At 44.2% G+C, this 23,394-nt stretch overlaps 1 protein-coding gene across 1 annotated transcript in view; it reads right to left on the bottom strand.

Annotated features, from left to right (window-relative positions):
* Positions 1-857: 857 nt before the first annotated feature.
* LOC120926541 (putative uncharacterized protein DDB_G0271982) overlaps positions 858-23,394 on the bottom strand; it is a 34,514-nt gene continuing 11,977 nt past the window's right edge. The window contains exons 2-3 of the mRNA XM_040336600.1: positions 7,534-7,598; positions 858-1,223 (exon numbers count right to left, since the gene is read on the bottom strand). Of these exons, the coding sequence (XP_040192534.1) occupies positions 883-1,223; positions 7,534-7,598 (406 nt within the window). The 3' untranslated portion in view covers positions 858-882. The remainder of the gene's footprint in view (positions 1,224-7,533; positions 7,599-23,394) is intronic.

The raw sequence follows: 23,394 nt of genomic DNA on the forward strand, positions 1-23,394 counted from the left end.
TTGATTTGAAATAAGGAGGTTGTGCTGGGGTTTTGAATTTTTGAAACCACAGGTCTGGGATGTCTCTGACCCAGATAGGCAAACTGTAACGGATGTCCTCCCACTATTAGGAGTAAGGGCCCACTTTTATTGTGACGAGTACTTCGCAAAAGGCTTGGTGGCTTTTGCGGGCCAATCCCCATGCTGAAAGAAAGGGCTGAACTTTACGCTTTTAGGTTAAAGACCTGTAAGAACAGACAGGTCCTTTGTTTTGGGTGCTCCTGAGGAGGATGGGGGGGCATTGGGTATAAGGTTTTTCTTAGGTGGCATTGACCCTGATTAAGAACGCAAAAGGGAAGAAAAGCTAGTTAAGCCAATCCAATAGTCATTTCTTTGTAAAGGGGAAGAGGTCCATACCAAGAAACTGATAACTCACAAAGTGGGTTAGGGTTATAGGAGGAACGCTCAGAGGGCATTGGACCAGTGTCCAATCACCTGAAGGTGCCGACCTATAAATCAAAGGTCTGCTTGATATTGATGAATATATACAAGTGAATTTCAACTCAACACAAACAATTAACTATGAAAAGTAGATGAAAGATGGATAGCCGCACTCCAAAAAAAAAAATGTGCAGGTTGTCTTTTATTCAAATAAACAGCAAATACATCACCGAATCATAAAAACAGAGAGAACAATTAAAGAAAGGGTAAAGCATTAACTATCACACAACAGTCTCTTCCCAATAATAAAACATGTAAAGCTTGAAACTTGGTTTTCCTATCTTCATGGGCATTTTTCTCGCTCCCTTTCATGTTGTCGTACTCTCTCTCGCGCTCTTCCCCGTTCTCTCGCTCGCTCTTCTAGTTCTCTTTCCCACTTTTTTTCTCAAGCTCACAAGCTCTCTAACGTTTAGAATTGCGCTCTTTTTCTCTCTCTTTCCCCCTCTGTTCTCTCTCATGCTCCCTCTCCCTTTGTCGCTCACGCTCTCTAGTTCTGTCATCCCTCCTATCATCTGCTCTTCTAGTTCTCTTTCCCACTTTTTTTCTCAAGCTCACAAGCTCTCTAACGTTTAGACTTGTGCTCTTTTTCTCTCTCTCTCTTTCCCTCTGTTCTCTCTCACGCTCCCTCTCCCATTGTCGCTCATGCTCTCTAGTTCTGTCATCCCTCCTATCATCTGTTCGGTCAACTCTTCGCTCATCTGTTCTTTCTTCTCTGTGAGGTGCTGGAGATGTTGGTCTTTGATCTAAAAATGAGAAGACAACTGAAAATGTACTTTGTTGGTTGTCTGTAGAAATTTCCTTGACTACATACTGGGGGAGATTTACTAAAACTGTTGCACACAGAATCTGGTGCAGTTGTGCCTAGTAACCAATAAGATAACTTCAACTTGAGCTTGTTCAATTAAGCTTTGCCAAAAAAAAAAACCTAGACGGCGATTGGTTACAAAGCACAGCTAAACCAGAATCCGTGTGCACCAGTTTTAGTACATCTCCCCTACTGACTGCTTAAATTAAAGCGGTCACACAGAAAAATAGGCATACACAATTTTAAGGGATGGAGATCTTCTGGGACAAGGGGAGGGAGAGTGTCTCTGTACAGAGGATCCAGACTGTGATGATGGAGAATGATGTCTTGATGACATGGGAGAGTGATGACGTGCAGCAGGAGAAACTGACCTAACAAATGTAAAATAAAATAAAAAAAAAATTGGAAATTGCACATAATTTTTCCAACCACCAACTCTAAGACCCCTTTCTAACTGGAGGAGTTTTCCAGGCACTTCAGCGCTAAAAATAGCGCCTGAAAAAATGCCTCAGCTGTAATCCCAGTGTGAAAACCCGAGGGGTTTCACACTGGGGCGCTGCGCAAAAGTCCTGCATGCAGCTTCTTTGCAGCGCTCTAAAGCGCCCCTGCCCATTAAAATAAAAAAACGGCAGCACTGCCGAACCGCCGCTTTTAACCTTCATTTTGGCACTAGCGGGGGTTAAAAGCGCCCGCTATTGGCCAAAAAGCCCTGCAAATATGACGGAAAAGCACCGCTTTATCGCTGACGCCTGGACGCTGGCAGTGTGAAAGTCCTCCAAGTTAGCGCCTTTAGCAGAAGATAAAAGGATTAATTATTCAAAGCAGAACTGCTACTGCTGGTTAAGACTAGAAATATTTTATATTCATAGCCAGTTCAAATAGGACTTTATACTGTAAAGACCTTTTCTTGCGGTTGATTGAGGGATGCTGGAAATAGTAAACTTTTGTGGTATACGGTCACCTACATAAAATCGGACACTGACCCCATCCCCTCCTACTTTCAGCATGCCTCAGTGCCAAAAGTATGAACATAAACACACAGGGGAAGGACAGCAGTGTCTACCCTATGTTGGTAGCATAGGGGTTATTCTGGGCTTGCCTATAGTTTACCAGTGTCAAATCCTGAGTTCCTAGACAACTAGACATAAATAGAGTCAATTCGTATTTAATCTCCACATCAAATTTGTTCTGTTCTTACAGACAATCAGGGCTCAAGTCCTGCGGGAACGCGTGGGAATGGAGTTCCTGCACTTTTTTCAAAGCAGGAACTCAGTTCCCCTTGCAGGACTAGAGCAGCCGAGCTGCCCGAGCCAATCCTTCACTAAGCAGCGATGCCCAGCTCGTGTTACTGTCAGGGGCAGGCGAACCTTAGTAATCCTTTATGTTACTGGCCACTTCTTGTATATGGATTCATCGGTTAGTGTGCGGGTATTCTGTCACTTCCTCGATGCTGCAATGTCTCTGGGAGCTTTTGTCACTTGTTTCCAGAGACATTGCGGAGGTCTGCCACGAGTTATCGCGGGATTTAGAAAGAATACCCGCACACTACCCAATAAATCCATAAACAGGAAGTGCCCAGTAACATAAAGGATTACTAAGGTACAGTGGATCGAAAAAAACAAAAACATACGGTTTAGTAATTATGCATATGAGCGTATCATTTCTTTTGTTTTTTGGTTAGGAAGTGGATTTCGGGTGGGAGTTCCCACACTTTTTTCCCCCAGGACTTGACCCCTACAGACAATCATCTTGAAGAAACTTGCAATTGTTGTGATCTAACCCCTAAATGAATGACATTTAGCTTCCTGGAGCAGTGCATCAAAATAATTGCCATTTAATCATAAAAAAATAAATTTTCACACAATTTCAGAGAGATTTGAGGTCTATGAATTTGAACTCACATCAAAGTCTGACCAAAGTACTACAGGGACTACTTTGAAGTCATACAAATATGAATGGTTGTCATTGGGAAATCATGGGAACTACTTGTCCTGCTACTTTGCGTCCAATTCGTGGGACAAGTCGTACAAGTGTGAAAGGGGCCTTAGCCTACTTTAAGATTTTTTTACATACATGGTTGTTTCTTTATATCACTTTCTATGCTGAGGAGCCCAAACCAAGGTTTTAACCCAATAAATCCTAATGAAAGAATGACCAGAACTCCCAAGCCTGATATCACATCCTGTACACACATGAAAGCCTGACAGATGCATCATTTGAAAGCACAAACATGCACGCTATATAGCGGGTCATTTTACAAAAGCTACTCTTTAGCCCAGGTTCACACTAGCGCGATCTTAGACATTGCATGCTATCTTAGCTTGCAATTTTTTGGATGGCCGCTAGGTGGCGCTTCCATTGCGGCCGGCGTAGATTGTGTAAATGAGCTTTTACGACGATTCCCGAACGTACGCGAGCCCGCGCAGTCAATTAATGTCGTTTCCGTAAGGCCTTAGGCGGCCTAAGTTATTCCACCTATGAGGTGGAATAACAATGTTAAAGTATGGCGCCGTTCCCGCCGCGAGGTTCGAATTTTTTACGTCGTTTGCGTAAGTCGTCCGCGAATCGGGAGTTACGTCGTTTACATCCGCGTCGAAATCAATAGGCCCCGTACGGCGTACTTAGCCGCAATGCGCCCTGGGAAATGTAGGCGCCCGGTGCATGCGCAGTAAGAAAAAAAACGTCAAAAAACAAGAGGTCAAGCCTCATTAGCATTAAACACACCCCCCAACCCATTTGAATTAGGCGCCCTTGCGCCCGCCGTGTTTACACTACACCGCCCTAAGTAAGGAGGTAAGTACTTTCTGAATCATGTACTCTCCTCTCTTACTTAAGGCGGTGTAGTGTAAACACCAGGGCTGTGGAGTCGGAGTCGAGGAGTCGGGGCAAATTTTGGGTACCTGGAGTCGGAGTCGGCAAACAATGCACCGACTCCGACTCCTACTAAATTTAGATTGGAATTAAAAAAAAAAATTCCAACAGGAGTTTTATAAAGCACTAAAAGAAGTTGAAAAGTATGATCGCTCATCAAAACTTACTGTTGAAGAAGCCATCCTTGTTTATCCAGAGATCGTTAGTGATGTGGCCAGAATAGTTACTGCAATGCCACCCACCCAAGTCAGTGTCGAAAGATTAATTTTCAGCCCTAAAAATAATAAAGTCTGACTTAAGAGCCTCTATGAAAGAGGATCTGGCAGAGGCAATTCTCTTCCTTAGAACTCTACATTGAATTGATTTGCATTTGCTAAGCCTATAACTACATTTCAAGATTAATATAAACCATTTCTAGGTTTTACAGATTTTGTTTTTGGTTCATTATAGATAAGCTTTGTTTTTGTTCTAAAACAACCAAATAATGTGATTTGTATTTTTGAACTGGTAAAGATCCTGTTCCTGATGTTTATGCCTGCTGCTACTATCCAGCCACTTGATTGATTAATATTTTTTTTTTTATAAAACTTTGTTTTCATTGTGTTTGTCTTTTGCTTAAACTGTGCAATACAGTAGACTGTTGGCTTCCCAGCCAGTAGTCCTGTGGTAGGCAGGGCCATCTTTTCCATTGGGCACGCTGGGAAGTTGCCCGGGGGCCCCGCTTGCCTGGGGGGCCCCACCGGCTGCCCAGCAACCCCAGTAAAAAATTATGGAGAGTGACGGGTTAGAACTGCCCATGCCCAGTTCGCGGAAATCACAGAGAAGATCCGGTCCTCCACGAGTGCGGGGGGGTTGCTGATGTAAGGGGGGAGTGAATGCAAAAATGTAAGGGGGCACTGATATAAAGGTTCCCCCTCCTATATTAGTGACCCCCCTTACCTTAGTGTATTTAATCTAAGGAAGGTGGTCTCTGGTCACCAGAGTACCCCCCACATCAGAGTCTGCAGGATTCCCCCTTACAATGCAAGGGGGAACTCAGTCTGCGGACCCTGATGTAAGTGGGAAAGAGAAAGCAGTGGACTCTGATATAAGGTTGTCTCTGGTCACCATAGCCCCCCTCCACATCAGAGTTCCCCCCTAGATCATGATCTGCAGCGTTCCCCTTTACATAAGAGTTCCCCTTCACTGTAAGGGGGAATCCTGCAGACTCTGATGTAAGAGAAAACTCTGTGCTGGCTGGGTTATAGTAACCTGACCTTCATGTCAATGAAGACATTTTTTTTTTTTTACTTTTGTTTAAATTAAACACATTTCTAATAGCACTAGCTATATGTTTATAGTTTAAATACTGACATTTGCATTGTTGGGCACTGAAAACTGTAATTTTAGGTACTTTTCTTGCAGTGGCAGTAAAAAATGTGGTACTGCCAGTAAATTTTATGATTTTTGTCAGTAATTCTCGTGCATGATTGTGTAGACAGGGCCCCAGTGCACTGTATTGCCCGGGGGCCTATAATGCTCTTAAGATGACACTGGTGGTAGGTTGCGTTTCTTTCCCTCAAGGAATGTATAAAATACATTTGCATATTAATACAGAGGAGTCGGAGTCGGAGTCGGAAGTACATAAAACTGAGGAGTCGGAACATTTATCTACCGACTCCACAGCCCTGGTAAACACGCTAGGCTACGCCGACCTATTTTTAGGCGCCCCTACCTAATAATGTGCAAAATAAATCTCAATGCAGAAATGTTCCAGGTATAGATGCTAATTGCTAAACAATATGGAACAAAATGCAATACTAATGTCATAAAAAAACACTGCCTGTGAGAAAGCAATCTCACAGGCAGTCTCACATAGGGTCTCACAGTGGCGGAGTGTGGAGAGGATGAGAAGGAAGCCCAATATAGTGTAGTACTTCACGTTTACTCACATTTAAAAAGTAAAAACAAGCATAACAGATACGAGCACCGAGCTCGTCCACGTCACCTCCGGTGCCTGTGTTGTCCCTACGCGTGGCGTCATCAAACATGTGACTTCATCAGGGGATGCATCCCCTAATGAAGTCACGTGTTTGATGACGCCACGCGTAGGGACAACACAGGCATCGGAGGTGACGCGGACAAGCTTGGCGCTCGTATCCGTTATGCTTGTTTTTACTTTATAAACGTGATTACAATTTTTTAAAATTTAATAAACGCGAAGTACGTAAATACTACACTATATTTGGCTTCCTTCTTATCCTCTCCACACTAATTGGAAACGCCACTGTGAGACCCTATGTTTTTTGAAGATGTTTTCTTGGGGACACACAGGTCAATCTAACTAGTGTCCCCAATAAGCAAATTGCACTCCAGCACTGCTGTGTACAACCCAAATGATTAGTTAGTTTGGGGTTTAGTAAAGGCAAAGCCACTCTGCAGTACAAGCGTAGTTGCTGGAAATCTGAGGGGAAGCGCTGATGATTTTAACATCCAATCCTGTAGAAGCAATTTTTATTTATTTTTTGTTCTTTTCTTCCTTGCTTGTCCACTTGTAGTGCAAAGCGGATTTGCCTTTAGTAAATGGACCCCAAAGTCCAAGATCCCTAATAATTTGGGGTGTACACAGCAAAATGCTCTGAAAAAGGTTAAGTTAAAATTTTCTTCTTCCAATTCCCAGACCTGGGAACCCCCCCCTCCAATTCCTTATGAAACCCCTCTAACCAGAATAACTTGATTACTTTTTATGCACTCTATTATTCAAATATGACGATATGTGTCAAATATGACACAGTGAATGCAATTTTTTATTTTTAGTTCAAGTTTTATTACCATGTTTCCCCAAAAATAAGACAGAGTCTTATATTAATTTTAAGAAAACACACAGTAGGGCTTATGTAATGTGTTGTCTTCTCTCCCCCCTTGACTTTCCTTTGTTACAGTGCCGTGACCCGCTGGAGCTCTCTTCCCAGCTCCGAGCACTGCAGGGGGGGGGGGGGGTGTTGGGGGGTGCCGAGATCCCATGCTGACAGCTGGGAGGAGAGCAGCTGGAGGTCAGCTGAGTGCCACTGTACTGAAGGTATTTGGCAAAATTACAGAAAAACACACATTGTACATTATAGAATACTGTAATAGAGTGAATTATAGGATTTTACAAGCATTTTAAACTAGGGCTTATTTTCGGGATAAGGTTTATATTGCAGCCCTCCTGGAAAATAACAGTGGGTCTTATTTTCAGGGAAACACGGTAGTTCAGTCGTTTCTATATACAGCTACAGGGTCATAATATTTTGGACTTCAGTGCTCTGCAAAAAAAAAAACACAGTACGAATAAAAATTCCCGATCTGGCATTTAAAAACACACACAGGACTCATGAAATTAAAAATCTTAAACTGACCTGGTTGGTAAATCTGGATTTGAAGACTTGCTAGGTGAGGGAGAAATTTTTGCTTCAGGTGAAATCTACAAGAAACAAATGAATGTTTACAAGCATCCAAGTCATGGGGAATTGAATCGATAAATAAAGATGGAAACCTGGCTACTAGTGCACAGGAAAAAAATAAATAAATATAGGATTTTTGTACTCACCGTAAAATCCATTTCTCTGAGTTCATGGACGGACACAGCAGCATTGACCTTAGGGTTATATATCCTTCCTTTCAGCAGAGACTAGGCAGAAAAAACAGCACTTCAAGTGTTAAAACACTTCTCTCAGTACAGCACCTCCCAGGGGGCGGGTCCCCCGGGTACATCCCACTTTCTGCATCATGCAGCTCCAATTCGTAAACAAGCAGTACAAACAAAGGAGGGGAGGGTGCTGTGTCCGTCCATAAACTCAGATAAATGGATTTGAGTACAAAAAACGGAAAATTGTATACTCACCTTTCCGTAATTTTCCTTTCCTGAAGCATCTTCATGGCAGCACACACTGGGTTGTGACTCCGCCCCCACAACCTGACAGGATTGGTTAGCTATAAATTCGAAGAGGAGACACCCGGCATCATTCTCCGTAAATATCATCATCATTGAACAACAGGGTGGGCAGTTGTGTGCTGCCATGAAGATGCGTCAGGAAAGGAAAATTACGGAAAGGTGAGTATACAATTTTCCGTTTTCCTGACGCATTCATGGCAGCACACATTGGGAAATAACTCGCTAGTCGGGCGGGTTCAATGCAAAAGTATTTTATTTCCTATAGAGCCGAAGAATTGGCCCTGAAGATAGATCTGCCAAATTCGGAAGTTGCCAACAGAGCGGCGTCCACTCTGTAGTGGGTGATAAAGGTATGCCTGGAAGACCAGGTTGCTGCTCTGCAGATGGTCTCTGAAGAGACTCCACAATATGCTGCCCAAGAGGTAGCCACTGCCCTGGTTGAATGCGCTTTAATGCCCTCTGGGATCTCCAGCTGTTGAGTGGAATATGCTTTTTCGATAGCCTTAACTAGCCAAGAGGCGATGGTTCGAGAGGAGGCTGCCTGACCTCGTCTGGCTCCGTGAGGTATAATCAGGAGGGCGTCTGTTGACCGAAGGTAGATAGTGGCCGATAGGTAGTTAGAATTGCAGACTTAATGTCCAAGGCATGCGGTTCACCATCTTCGTTAGAAAGGCATGGCAAGACGATGTCCTGGCCGTAATGGAAGGCCGAAGTAACCTTGGGAAGGAAGCGATCCGAAGGCCTTGGTACCACCCTGTCGGGCAGGAAAACTAAGTATGGTTCTTTTGACATAAGAGCTTGCAACTCCGACACTCTCCTAGCCGAAGCAATGGCAATGAGGAAGGACAATTTTAGGGTCAGGTCCCATAAGGAGATTGAGTTGAGTGGGAAGAAGGGAGGATTGGACAGCGCCTCCAGAACTACTGAAAGATCCCAAGCCAGAAAGGATGGTCTCCTGGGCGGCGTAATTTTAATACATGCCTTCATGAACTGAATTATCAACGGGTGCAGGGCCCATCTAGTGCCTGTTTTGGCAGACAGAGCGGAGATCTGTACCTTCAGGGTGCTTGAGCTCAGGCCTTTGTCAATTCCTGTTTGCAGGAATTCTAGGATTTGGTAAGGATCCGGAGAGACGTGATTCCAACCTTTGAATTTTTCCCAAACTCTGGTGTAGACAGTGTTTGTGGTGATCTTCCTGGCCTGCATTAAGGTTGCTATAACTGCCTGGGAACATCCCTGTTCCCCAAGTCTAGCCCTCTCAACCTCCAGGCTGTCAAGTGGAGCCTGTCTGGAGCCGGATGGAGGAGCTGACCTTGGTGAAGGAGGTCTGCTGAGACCGGTGGGTGGATTGGAGGTCGGGTATTGAGCTGTAGGAGAGTCGTGAACCACGGTCTCCTTGGCCAAAATGGTATTATTGCGATCACTGTGGCTGATGACCTTCGGAGCCGGGATAGAAACCTTGCTATCAAGGGAGTTGGGGGAAGATGTACCCCAGATTGAAGTCCCATGGATGAAGAAGGCAATCTGTCCCCTCCGCTGTCGGAAAGGGTACTCTGGAAAGAAACCTTGAGCATTTGGCATTTGCTGGTGTTGCCGCTAGGTCGATCTCTGGAGTCCCCCATGCCTCCATCAGAATGGAGAACTCCCGGAGGTTCAGAGACCACTCGTTGTTTGAACGAAGTTCCCTGCTCAAGAAGTCGGTTAACGTGTTCTGTGCCGCTGGAACGTAAACTGCTCTCAGGTCTAATAGGTGAGCCTGCGCCCATTCCATTATGGGGTGAACCTCCTCTAGTAGAGTGTGGCTTCGGGTACCGCCCTGTCTCTGGACATAAGCTACCGCTACTCTGTTGTCCATCCGGATTAAAACTGACTTCCCCTGTAGCAGAGGCGCGAAGGCTAAGAGGGCCTGGAACGCAGCTCGGAGCTCCAGTATGTTTGAAACTGTGCCCCGAGCAGGGAAGTGCCACGGTCCCTGGGCTGTCTGGTCCTGATAGTGGGCCCCCCAGCTCTTCTCGCTGGCATCTGAAGTCACGATCTCCGGGCTCGGAGGAGCTATAGGTCTGGATCTCCTGAGGTTGGGAGGATAAGTCCACCACAAAAGAGCGTGTCTCACTCGGCTGGGAATCCTGATGTGTTTGTTCATTGAAGCTCCGTCCCACTGTTTTAAAAAGGTGTTCTGGAAGGCTCTCATGTTCCATTGGGACCACTGTATCATGGGAATGGTAGAAGACATCGAGCCCAGTATGCCGAGGCAGGTTCTGGCTGACGCAAGTTTGGAGGACAGTAGGTTCCGTACCCTCCGAACTAGAGGTTCCACCTTCTCTAGGGGCAGCTGTACCCTGTTCCGTTTTGTGTCCAACTCTGCCCCCAGGAATATCATCACTTGTGACGGTTGAAGGCTGCACTTCCGCCAATTGATCAGCCAGCCAAAGCTCTGAAGGGTAGAGATCAGAATCTCCCGCTGGAGGAGCAACGTCTCCTGGCTCGCTGCCAAGAGCAGGATGTCGTCCAGATAGTGATGCACGCGAAGTCCCTTTTCCCTGAGGAGTGCTATGAGAGGTAGGAGGACCTTTGTGAACGTTCTGGGTGCCGAAGAGATGCCGAACGGTAGGCATCGGAATTGGAAGTGCTGTTGGCTGATGGAAAAGCGTAGAAACTTCTGGAACGCAGGATGAATTGGCACATGGAGGTAGGCGTCGGAAAGATCCACTGACAGCATCCAATCCCCTAGATTCACTGCCAGAAGAATAGACTGGAGACTTTCCATTTTGAAAGCTTCTATCTGAATTCTCCTGTTGAGACGCTTGAGGTCCAGAACGGGCCGAAGGTCCCCTGACTTCTTTCGGACCAAAAATAGAGGGGAATAGAATCCCCTGCCCCTTTGATGCGAAGGAACTTCTATGACTGCCCCCTTCAGAATCAGCTCTGAAATATACTGAACGAGAAGCTTCCTTTTGTCCGGAGAAGATGGAATCTTGGTGGGTTGGAAGACGGTGTGAGGCAATGCCCCCATAAAGTTCCACTTGTGACCCTGATCGATCGTAGAAAGAGTCCCTGGGTCCTTTATGTGCTCTGACCACACTTGTGCAAAAGCCCTGAGCCTGGCACCCACCTGAGCTGGGTGGGCAGGCAAAGCTTCAAAAGGACTTTGGTTGGTCCCCCGCGGTGATGGCCTTGGTCTTCTGAGCCCTTGCAAAGGGAGGGCGAGTAGTTCTCCAATCTCTCCTAAACTCCCTGGAATAAGCCCCGACTTTCCTCCAGTGACCTTGGAGATCGCTGAGTCCAATTTAGCGCCGAACAGGTTTGCGCCATCGTACGGTATCTTGCACCAATTTGACTTCGATGTTGTGTCAGCGACCCAGGGTTTCAACCATAAGGCTCTGCGGGCCATCACTGAGGCTAACATGGATCTAGCCGAGGAGCGAATCGCATCTACTGAAGCCCCTGCCACAAAGTCGCCAGCCAGTCTGATTTCCAGTAAAGTGGAAATCACCTCCCCCTGATCGGTACCTTCCAGGAGGGCCTTTTCAGCATTGGCTGCCCGTGTGGAAATGGCTCTGGCGACAGCTGCCGTGGTAATGGCTGGTCTGCATGCTCCCCCTGCCGTAGAGTATGCCTTCTTTAGCTCCAAATCAATTTTGCGGTCAAGGACATCTCGGAACGAGACCGCGTCTTCTATAGGCAGCGTGACATGCCTGGCGAGCCGCATTAGGGATAAATCAACGATGGGGGCGTTGATGAGGGAGGAAACTTTAGACTCCTTCAGAGGGTATAACTTAGCTAGTTTATTGGACAGACCAGGCCGCTTGTCTGGTTTTTCCCACTCGTCTTTGATGAGGTCCTCCAATTCCTCAATGAAGGGGAACAGTTCGGGGTCCCTTCTTAATTCTGGGAAGTATTTCCCAACCTTCGGGGGATCCGCCACAGGTTCTTCCCAGCCAATGGCCTCCTTAACCGAGCGTGCAAATGGTTCGACCAAGCTAAAGTCAAACCCTGATATCATCTCCTGTTCCTCAGGATCGGGAAGGGTTCCTGGTAGCTGGGCATACGGACTAAAGGCCGAAGAGGTGGCCGGAGTGGGGTCATCGCAGGCTAGAGGGGCCACGGCCCAGGCTGCTTCCTGTGCCGGCTCTCTTGGACGGTCAGAAGAGGCTCTTACATCCATCTCCCTTTCCTTCGGTGCTTCATTAACGCAAGAGTGACAGGCTAGCTTCCCTGGCATTGCAGTAGCACCGCATACCCAGCAGGCGTTTGCTGCAGGACGGGCATGATAATGTTCACGGTGCAATGAGGGAGACCGTCTGCGATGGGAACGGCTGTGGCGTGATCGGCTATGCCTTGATCGGTGGTAACGGGAGGATGATCTTGACCGACTCTTGTGAGACCTTCTGCTTGATACATGCCTGGATCTCTCCCTGCGCCGTGGGCTTGCGTCTCTAGGCCTGGTGGGACTGCAAAAAAAAGGCAGTGTTCAGTGGCCGGCTCTCTTTTTTCTCTTCAGTACTTACCCGTCAAATGACGGCCTCCATACCTCGTTTGTTGGTAGTGGTCTGCTAGGGCAGTGGGCTCCATGGAGTAGACAGCAGCAGATATGGGAGCTGGAGAAGCAAAGGAATGGTTAAAGGTGGAAAAAGACAGGATGAGGTAAGCCTGGCAGAGGAGAAGAGCTAGGTACCTTGCAGGAAAAATTTCCAGGAAAAACGGCAGAGCAGCAGCTTGGGAAAAGGAGAAATCAAAAAAAAGACACTTTTTAAATTCGGCGCCGCCGTCGCGGCGCTGATGACGTCATTGCGCATGCGCAGTAGCGCCGCGCGCATGCGCAGAGCAGACGGGGAGCACGGTGAGCGGAGGGGGAAGCATGGGACAACACAGCCCAGCAAGCCTCAGGAAAAAAAGGTAGAAACTTCACAGACAAGTTTAAAGGCACATATATATATGTATAAAGGCATCAAACAAGGCATACAAATAGTGGATAAAGGCATACAGGAAGCAGCTAGCCAAATACCTGAAAAAGAGGGAGTCCCACTGCCAGGGTTCCAAGCTCATTTAGAGCTTGTGGATGCCAGGAAATTTTTCCGGGATTTAGCCCCTGAGACCACCAGAGCGGGGATCCCCCCATATAGCTCTATTAGAGACTGTACAGGGGGGACTTCCAAACAGGAGAGGCTGAACCTGCTGGGGCGATAGCGGTAGGAGGCAAGCTGTACGTCCACGTCCTGTCAGGTGAGGATAAAAAAAGAGAATGATGCCGGGTGTCTTCTCTTCGAATTTATAGCTAACCAATCCTGTCAGGTTGTGGGGGCGGAGTCACAACCCCAGTGTGTGCTGCCATGAATGCGTCAGGAAAAACCCTTCCATGATCATCTCCTCCCAGACACCCCCCGCTAGTAATTACATGGCTCCTCTTTCAATCGAATGCTGTGCCCTTCTGCTCTCGCTCCCTCTTCACTCAGGACACAGAGGCAGCAGCAGGAACCATTGGCTCTTGCTGCTGTCAAATCCTTAGAGGAGGGAGTGGGGGACAGGGCCAAGCCACCCATAGACACCACAGGGGTTGATTTAGTAAAACTGGAGAGTATAAAATCTGGTGCAGCTGTGCATGGTAGCCAATCGGCTTTTAACTTCAGCTTGTTCAGCTAAGCTTTAACAAAAAAAACCTGGACAACGATTGTTTCTATGCAGAGATGCAACAGATTTTGCACTCTTCAGTTTTAGTAAATCAACCCCAAAGTGTTTAAATCTAGTAGCAACTGATAAAGAAGAGCGGTACAGACATTAAATTGTGACAAAACACAGCTACTCAGCCCCCTCACAAAGATAACCAAGTTATGCTGTGTGAATAGGGGTATGCAACAAATATAAAAGTAGGTGTTATCCCAATTTGTCTGAAACTGTGGAAATACACCAAGTTTTCTTTTTCTCATATGTATTTTAACTTGGGTTTCTTTTTCCTCTTGGATCTTTATGTGCAATTTATCATGGTAAAAACGGAACTCTTTACACTGGCTTTTAATAGCATATTATATATTTGTAGCGGGGGCATTTTTGCCTTTTAATCTTGTGTTAATATTTCATGATTAATGCTATAAATTGGTATTTGGCACCATCTAGTGGCTAAAATGTGAAATGGACTTCATTTATCTTTGTTGTTTTTCAGGAACATGGTGAGGTATTATGCAAATAACCTACCCATGAACACTCGGGGCTGAAGTGCATGCTGGGTAGGAGATAAAAAGCCCTGTGGTGGCCATCTTAGGTCTCTTGTTCCTGGGACGCGTGGCATGACAGCAGAGCTCTGTATGTGTGTGTTCCACAGAGCTCTGGCCTACATTGTGCTGAACAAACCAGCGACCTTTGGAGGAGGTAACTGAGGTCTCCCGGTCGTCTCGGAAACAGTACAGCGTGACAGTGTGTTCGCAGCAAACAGACTGAGATCCTGTGGAGAGGAGGCATCCATCTGCCTGGACCTCGTGTGGTGAGAGGGCTGATGCCCAGAACTTTGTACTGCTTTTCACACACCTACACTGAGTGCATAGTATTGCTGGGGCCGGTAGTTCCACGGAACAGTTCAGTTCAATAGAGTCACATGTGCATAGGCCTCAAGCTTGGATTGATTGTTTGGTGACTGCTGCTGAAGGTGCGTTTCTAGGAAGAAGTGCACAGATACTTTTCACAATTTAAACTACAGTTCTATGTTGTTCTACATTGCTTATTGATCAGAAAGCCTTTTGGATTACAATCTTTGTCTCACAATAGCTAGCAGAAGAAAGAAGACCAGAGACTGTACTGTATTCTCAATGCAAGGCCTTGCAGTGCTGTTACCGCTTACTAGAGACTGTAAGGGGGGAATATTGAGTTAATTATACTGTGATATATCATTCTTGCCAAATACTGTGTGCCGAATAGTGGGTTTCATAGTGTCTACATCTGTTGTGAGGCTTGTTAATTCTCCAAGCAGGTGTAACAGTGCATGCCCAGGTGACACCACAGGTAAAGTGAATATAATCTGTGTCTATTTACCTGTCTTTTATTATTGAGCTTCATATCAGCACTGCACCACAGCTGTGTCAAGGGGAGTGAGACCAAATTATTGGGGGGTGTTAAAGCAGAGTACAGGCCCAATCAATTACCAGCGGCTCCTTTGGGGGTAGCACTACATGGGGGGGCTCGTCCGGGATCCTGTCACTCTGCAAGTAAAACCCGCCCTTTTGGTGCTAGTATGGACCCCCTTACAGTGGTTCAGTGGTGCGAAGTGGAAGGCGCACGCCCAGAAGCGAGTGTGGCGGTTGAACTCCCTGGTGAGAACTGGGATGAAGAGGAGGTCAGGACCATTGTAAAACATTTATCTCCTCATAGGAAAGCATGGGTGATTGCCCTCAGGCCAGCTCGTGGGACCGACCGCACCCATGCACTATTGGAATGGAGAGAGAAAGTACCAGGGAGTTTCCGTAGGAAGAGTGTGCAACTGACTGACAAGATGAAGATTTGCATAACACATCTGCAGGCTCCAGACAAGAGCCCTACCAGTTTAAAGCAGGGGGAGTCAGCTACAAGGAAAGTGTACTCCCGGCCAACTCCGACCACAAGTGGGCTAGACTTCGTCACACCCAGGAGGGACAATGATGAAGTACCAAGCACCAGCAAGAAAGATCCCCAACTGGAACAGCAATTAGCCACTTTAAAGCGTCAATATTGCATTATACAGGAGGAGTTCCAGGAAACCTCTAGCATGGTTGAGGAGCAGGTAAAAGAGCTAAGTACTAAGAGCAAGGGCTCGAGCGACAGCTACCTAAAACAAAAACCTGTCTTAGTTACTCGAAGACTTCCTCATCTTGACTTGCCAGAAGTAACAATGAAAAAAGGACTTTAAGATTGCTGGCCAGATAGGCGAAAAGGAACAGAAAGACAAGCTGTCCTATACAAAATAGTTAATATGCAAATACAGTGATACCTATTATAAATAAGGTGCCAAATGTGATATTAAACAGCGCTCAGAAAAATAAATGAAAATGTAAATCAACAAATATAATATTGGTACAGTGACATAGTGAAAAATAAATAAATAATCCACCCTCTAAGTGAGTCAATATATAAGTGTCCAAAAATCCGTGCAAAAATTGCATCAAAAAATACCAGGTTGGCAAATAAAGTCCATAAACTGCCTAAGTGAACAAAAAAATATATATATATATAAATAGTTCATAAATGGAGAACAAAGGAAAATAAAAAATCCTTCCCGATCTTCAATAAGTGCTTTCACCACACCACAGTGACTGCGTGCTTCCACCACCCATCAGAAATGCAAACTCACCGCAACAAATGGCCTGACACTTTCGTGTTTAGGCACACAGGCTTGTTAACTGACCCCCTCAGTTTAGTTGATAGAACTCCTTCTTTTCATATAGAGTGGAGCATTCAGTTAAACAGATGGAGATCCGAAGCAAAAAGAAAACTCCAAGATAACAGCCATATGCAAATAAGAAAAAGAGAGCACAATAGTGTGATACTGTAACACAACTTTTAATAACACACTACAAATCTCCCAAAGAATGCACTCACAAAGGTAACTCTTGTTACAAGCAGTGTATAAATCCAAAAACTGACACGGTGTAAAACAAAAAATAAAGATATCCTCCAGGTGAACTAGTGGTCACAGCGGACCAACGAATAGCCCAAGTGTTACTCACAGCCCTTGTGCAGGTGTACTGGAGCTGCTGCTTAGGTAATTGAGCTGGTGGCAGATTAGACCATTCCACGTTCAAGCTTAGAAAGTTTAAGATGTGCGGTTGTGACTTTAGTAATCACTCCCCGACATGTTTCATCGAAATGATTTCTTCATGGGGTTACTTACCAGCTGTCTAGTGCCGCTTTATATAGTTGCCAGGGTCCTCCCTCCCCCCTTGTGTTGATGCGTGCCTTCTGATGTTAACAAGCTACAGCTGAGTGGGCTTACGTTCCTCCCAGCCATGCTAACATGCAGGTGATCCGCTCATCCAATCAGAGCAGCATCATCGTCATGACGCTGTAGCTGGCATTCTTCCAACGTGGTGGAGGCCCTCAGTGGCGACATCGGTGTATTACACCACATCCCACTGCCTAGTATCGAATGTAATGTCTAACCCCGATGGTTAAACTGGGGTATGACACTCAACCTGCCTGCAGTGTATTCCATAATGGAGGGATGAAAACCAAATATTGCTGACTGTCAGCTTTTCGGATGTCCCTATGACCACAAGTTACCTCTAGGTCTATGCATACAGAGTATAGCAGTATAAATTCAGAAACACAGAGTACATTGGCTCTCATTATTTAAGCACAAGAGCCAGCCAATTAATGGTGTGTATAGTTATGAATGACATGTATACATATATATTATATAGCACTCTAAAATCTACAAACACATCTCTAGACAATAAGTGTATATACAAAATATAAATGATATTCTAAAAATTGTATATAAAAGAGTTGCAGATATTATTATCCATATTGAAAATGCATAAAAATATTAGTTAAAAGATATTAATAGGAATAAAAAATATATATAAAATAATACATATATTTTTAAAAAATGTTAAAATTATTTAAAAACATTATATTAAAATGAATACTGGAAAAAGATATTAAACTGGGCCATGAGCTGTAAATGACATGTGTATAAATATACGTTAGTAAAACAAATAAATGCTCTGGTTTAGACGTAAGTGGGTGTACTACATCATCCCCATATGCATGCACTCATCAAAACTCTGATCATGACGGGTAGCCCAGTTGTTTGGCCCCCTTATATAAACATAGCTCATGATCATCATATATATATAAAAACACATGTCTCAAATCTATTGCTCATAATTTAGGCATTGCTAATGAAGCAATTCACATCCAGTTCTATGTTTAGTCCCCTCGGAAAATGGCTTTTTAACAGGAAGATCCATTGAGTTTCGCGCTGCGACAGGTCTCTCACCCTATTTGAGCCTCTCCACGAAGGGTACACACAGTCAATACCGCAGAACTGAGCTAACGAGGGATCTTGGTTATGTTTTTCTTTAAAGTGGACTGACACACTATGATACTCGAAGCCTTTCTTAATATTCGCAAGGTGTTCAGCCACTCAAATCCGCAATAACCGCTTGGTTCTCCCTACATAAAGTAGCCCACAGGGGCACCAGATCAGGTATACTACGTAAGAAGAGTTACACGTAATAAATTCTTTAATAGAAAAACTCTTCCCATCACTACTCATGACCTGTTGTTTACCCCTGTTACTTGTTTGTACAGTTCTACAGCAGATGCATTTCCTACAGGAGAAAAATCCTTTAAGATCTATTCTGAGGGCCTGTTGGTCTGGGGGATCTAAAATCTTACGGACCACCTTATCACCGAAATTAGGAGCCCTCCTGTAGATGAATCGTGGTTGACTCGGAAGAATTTCGGCAAGGTGTCTGTCCTTACCCAAGATGTGCCAATGATTTTTAAACTACCTCCCTATATTGGACATGAAACCCAGACAGGAATCCGCATTGGTGTTGATTATTGTTTGGCTCTTCTGCCTTCTTCTCCAAGCATTTATCTCTAGGGATAACAGCAATGTCTTCAATCATAGTATTCAAAGCTGGCTCATCATATCCCTTTTGAACAAATTTATTCTTGAGTATTTGTGCTTGTGAGAGATAGTCAGTAACATCTGAGCAGTTGCGTCGAACTCTTAAAAATTGCCCCTTAGGGATATTTTTAATCCACGCTGGATGGTGTCCACTATTAATGGACAGGTAACTGTTCCGATCAGTGGTTTTAAAATACACTTTAGTCTTTAATTTATTTCCTTCTCTTTGAATAGTCACATCCAAGAAATTGACAGTATTTCCACTGATCGTGTATTCCAGTTTAATATTATTGGAATTATTATTGAGTTCTCCCAGGAACTGGAGTGCTTCTTGTTGTGATCCTTCCCATATAAATAAAATATCTTCTATAAACCTCCGATAAAATAATAATTGGGGTCTCCGGTTATGAAAAACATGCCTGTCCTCCCACTCAGCCATAAACAGGTTGGCGAGGCTGGGGGCAAACTTGGCCCCCATAGCCACGCCAACCTGCTGGGAAAAGAAAGAGCCATTGAACCAGAAGTAGTTATGGGACATGCAGAATTCTAATACATGTCCCATAAATCTCTTCTGAATGTGCGATAAATCATCCCTCCTGCTAAGAGCCCAGTTCAATGCCAGTGCGGCATCATCATGCTGAATGATAGTATAAAGTGACGCCACGTCGGGTGTCACCAAAAAGATGTCTATATCAGGCTTGATGCTCACTTTATCCAGGGACTGTAGCAGGTCAGTGGTATCTTTCAGATATGCCTTGGTGGTCCGCACACTCAATTGAAGAAACCTATCGAGATATTCTCCCAGTCTGGCTGCAACTGATCCAATCCCGTTGACTATTGGACGAGCAGGTGGAATGGTTTCATTCTTATGGATCTTCGGCAAAGTATAGATCACCGGTATCCTGCACGCTGAAGGAGCTAAGTATTTTTTCTCTTTAAGACTTAAAGCTCCAATGTGATATCCCCAATCTACCAACGCATCAAGTTGTACCTTAAAAGGTTCAGTAGGATCTGATGGTAATTTTTTATATGTGGAGGTATCGCTCAACATATGGGATAATTGGGTACAGTAGAACTCCTTGTCCAGGACTACCACCCCTCCCCCTTTGTCCGCTGGTCGGATCACAATATCCTTCTTATCCTCCAAAGATTCAATACCCTCTTTGATGTAACGGGGGTTAACCCCTTTTTTCAGAGGTAATTCCTCAATATCTTTGAGTACCAACTGTTTGAAGACCTCAATAAAATGATTATTGGAAATCTGGGGATTGAATAATGATTTATTCTTAAGTCCACTATCTACTTTCGTTGTCACAATGGTACTATTCATAGAAGACGTTACAGGGTGGCTCAAGAAATATTTCTTTAAATTAAGAGTCCTGATGAATTTCTGTGTGTCCATGTTCACATCGAATTTGTTCATCCTTTTTCTAGGGGCACATTTTAAATCCGTATTGAGGACATTGAGCTCTTTCGGGCTCAACGCTACCTTACTCAGGTTAAATATTCCTATGCTTCCACTTCCCTCATTCGTTTTCTGGGATTGTTTCCTTCGCCCTGCCCTGCATCCCCGTCTTCTCTTTGATTGATTTCTGGTCCTCTTTGCGGAAATTTCGGAGTAGCATGCTTGTCTCCTCCCTTGTTGTTCCTGGTCTGTGGGTACCTCTTCGGCGTCCCGCCTCTCCCTCCCCTCCCCCGATGCCCTAAAAAAGGCTGTTGAGAGTAATAACCATTATGGTAATCCTCTGCCAAGGGTTGGAATCTGTTACCCATATGTCCATATTCAGGTCCTGGATAATATCCCAAAGGGGGCGGGTGATGAGGCCACTGTTGGTAATTCTGATGTGGGGGATAGTCCCACTGATCCTTCCTCCCATAAAATTGTGGAGTCCGAGGGGACTGATATTGGTGACCATATTGTTGGCCATTTCTCTCCTGCCTTGAAGGTCCAGGTGATGCCTGTTGAGAGGCATAATGATCTTTTTTACCAATATTCGTACCAATACCTCGAGCTTGATTGGATGAGCTCTGATCAAGCTTTGGTTTTTTACTATTGGTACTTTGTTTAATAGTATCCTTCTTTGCTATGACTTCCAAGGTTCTTGATGATTGTTGTGAATCCACAATGGCTTCCTCATCCATATTATTATTGGTGATTCCTGTGCTCTGCCAAGCATAAATTTTATTATTTTTAAAATCCTCAGAATCCCTGTTAAATTTAACTTTCCTTTTCTGTGTTTCTCTATCAACTTTTTCCAGTTTCTTTTTCATATTAACATTAAAATCCTTCATTAAACTGGTTTCCTTAATTGGTTCTAATTTATTCTGTAAAACCTGAATTTTTTCATTCAGTAAAGATAATTTAAATTTCTTTCCTTTTAAGTACTAAATTCTGCAACTCTTTACCTACCCTATTGAAAAAATTTAACCATTCGGTCATGTACTTAGTGTCGGTTAAACCATCTTGAGGTGTCACCTCCCACCTCAAGCTTCTGAAAATAAGTCCCTCCTTGTTATAGTGCTCAAAGGTGAACACGTCCCACCAGGCTTTGACCTGTTTTTCTAACAGGTTCTCTAAAATTTTCAGAGTTCCTGGATAATCTTCCTCACACTCAGCCATTTCCTGGTTGGTGGAGAAAACTGATTCTGCATTAATCTGTCTATTCGACAGAAAATTAATGGCTTCCATAGCAGCAATGAATAAAGTTATAAATATGGAAAAAAGGGGTGGAGATAAGGGCCGTCTAATGTGAGCCACCCTCACTACGCGTAGCTGGAGAATAAATGTGAACACTGGTGATATTTATAAAATAAATGAATACATTAATAAATATACAAGAGCTGCTGCTTTAAAAATTATAGAATCCAAAATAGTTAATATGCAAATACAGTGATACCTATTATAAATAAGGTGCCAAATGTGATATTAAACAGCGCTCAGAAAAATAAGTGAAAATGTAAATCAACAAATATAATATTGGTACAGTGACATAGTGAAAAATAAATAAATAATCCACCCTCTAAGTGAGTCAATATATAAGTGTCCAAAAATCCGTGCAAAAATTGCATCAAAAAATACCAGGTTGGCAAATAAAGTCCATAAACTGCCTAAGTGAACAAAAAAAAATATATATAAATAGTTCATAAATGGAGAACAAAGGAAAAGAAAAAATCCTTCCCGATCTTCAATAAGTGCTTTCACCACACCACAGTGACTGCGTGCTTCCACCACCCATCAGAAATGCAAACTCACCGCAACAAATGGCCTGACACTTTCGTGTTTAGGCACACAGGCTTGTTAACTGTATATATGTATACATGTCATTCATAACTATACACACCATTAATTGGCTGGCTCTTGTGCTTAAATAATGAGAGCCAATGTACTCTGTGTTTCTGAATTTATACTGCTATACTCTGTATGCATAGACCTAGAGGTAACTTGTGGTCATAGGGACATCCGAAAAGCTGACAGTCAGCAATATTTGGTTTTCATCCCTCCATTATGGAATACACTGCAGGCAGGTTGAGTGTCATACCCCAGTTTAACCATCGGGGTTAGACATTACATTCGATACTAGGCAGTGGGATGTGGTGTAATACACCGATGTCGCCACTGAGGGCCTCCACCACGTTGGAAGAATGCCAGCTACAGCGTCATGACGATGATGCTGCTCTGATTGGATGAGCGGATCACCTGCATGTTAGCATGGCTGGGAGGAACGTAAGCCCACTCAGCTGTAGCTTGTTAACATCAGAAGGCACGCATCAACACAAGGGGGGAGGGAGGACCCTGGCAACTATATAAAGCGGCACTAGACAGCTGGTAAGTAACCCCATGAAGAAATCATTTCGATGAAACATGTCGGGGAGTGATTACTAAAGTCACAACCGCACATCTTAAACTTTCTAAGCTTGAACGTGGAATGGTCTAATCTGCCACCAGCTCAATTACCTAAGCAGCAGCTCCAGTACACCTGCACAAGGGCTGTGAGTAACACTTGGGCTATTCGTTGGTCCGCTGTGACCACTAGTTCACCTGGAGGATATCTTTATTTTTTGTTTTACACCGTGTCAGTTTTTGGATTTATACACTGCTTGTAACAAGTTACCTTTGTGAGTGCATTCTTTGGGAGATTTGTAGTGTGTTATTAAAAGTTGTGTTACAGTATCACACTATTGTGCTCTCTTTTTCTTATTTGCATATGGCTGTTATCTTGGAGTTTTCTTTTTGCTTCGGATCTCCATCTGTTTAACTGAATGCTCCACTCTATATGAAAAGAAGGAGTTCTATCAACTAAACTGAGGGGGTCAGTTAACAAGCCTGTGTGCCTAAACACGAAAGTGTCAGGCCATTTGTTGCGGTGAGTTTGCATTTCTGATGGGTGGTGGAAGCACGCAGTCACTGTGGTGTGGTGAAAGCACTTATTGAAGATCGGGAAGGATTTTTTCTTTTCCTTTGTTCTCCATTTATGAACTATTTATATATATTTTTTTTTGTTCACTTAGGCAGTTTATGGACTTTATTTGCCAACCTGGTATTTTTTGATGCAATTTTTGCACGGATTTTTGGACACTTATATATTGACTCACTTAGAGGGTGGATTATTTATTAATTTTTCACTATACCAATATTATATTTGTTGATTTACATTTTCACTTATTTTTCTGAGCGCTGTTTAATATCACATTTGGCACCTTATTTATAATAGGTATCACTGTATT

The sequence above is a fragment of the Rana temporaria genome, chromosome 2, assembly GCF_905171775.1.
Source record: "Rana temporaria chromosome 2, aRanTem1.1, whole genome shotgun sequence".
NCBI lineage: Eukaryota > Metazoa > Chordata > Amphibia > Anura > Ranidae > Rana > Rana temporaria.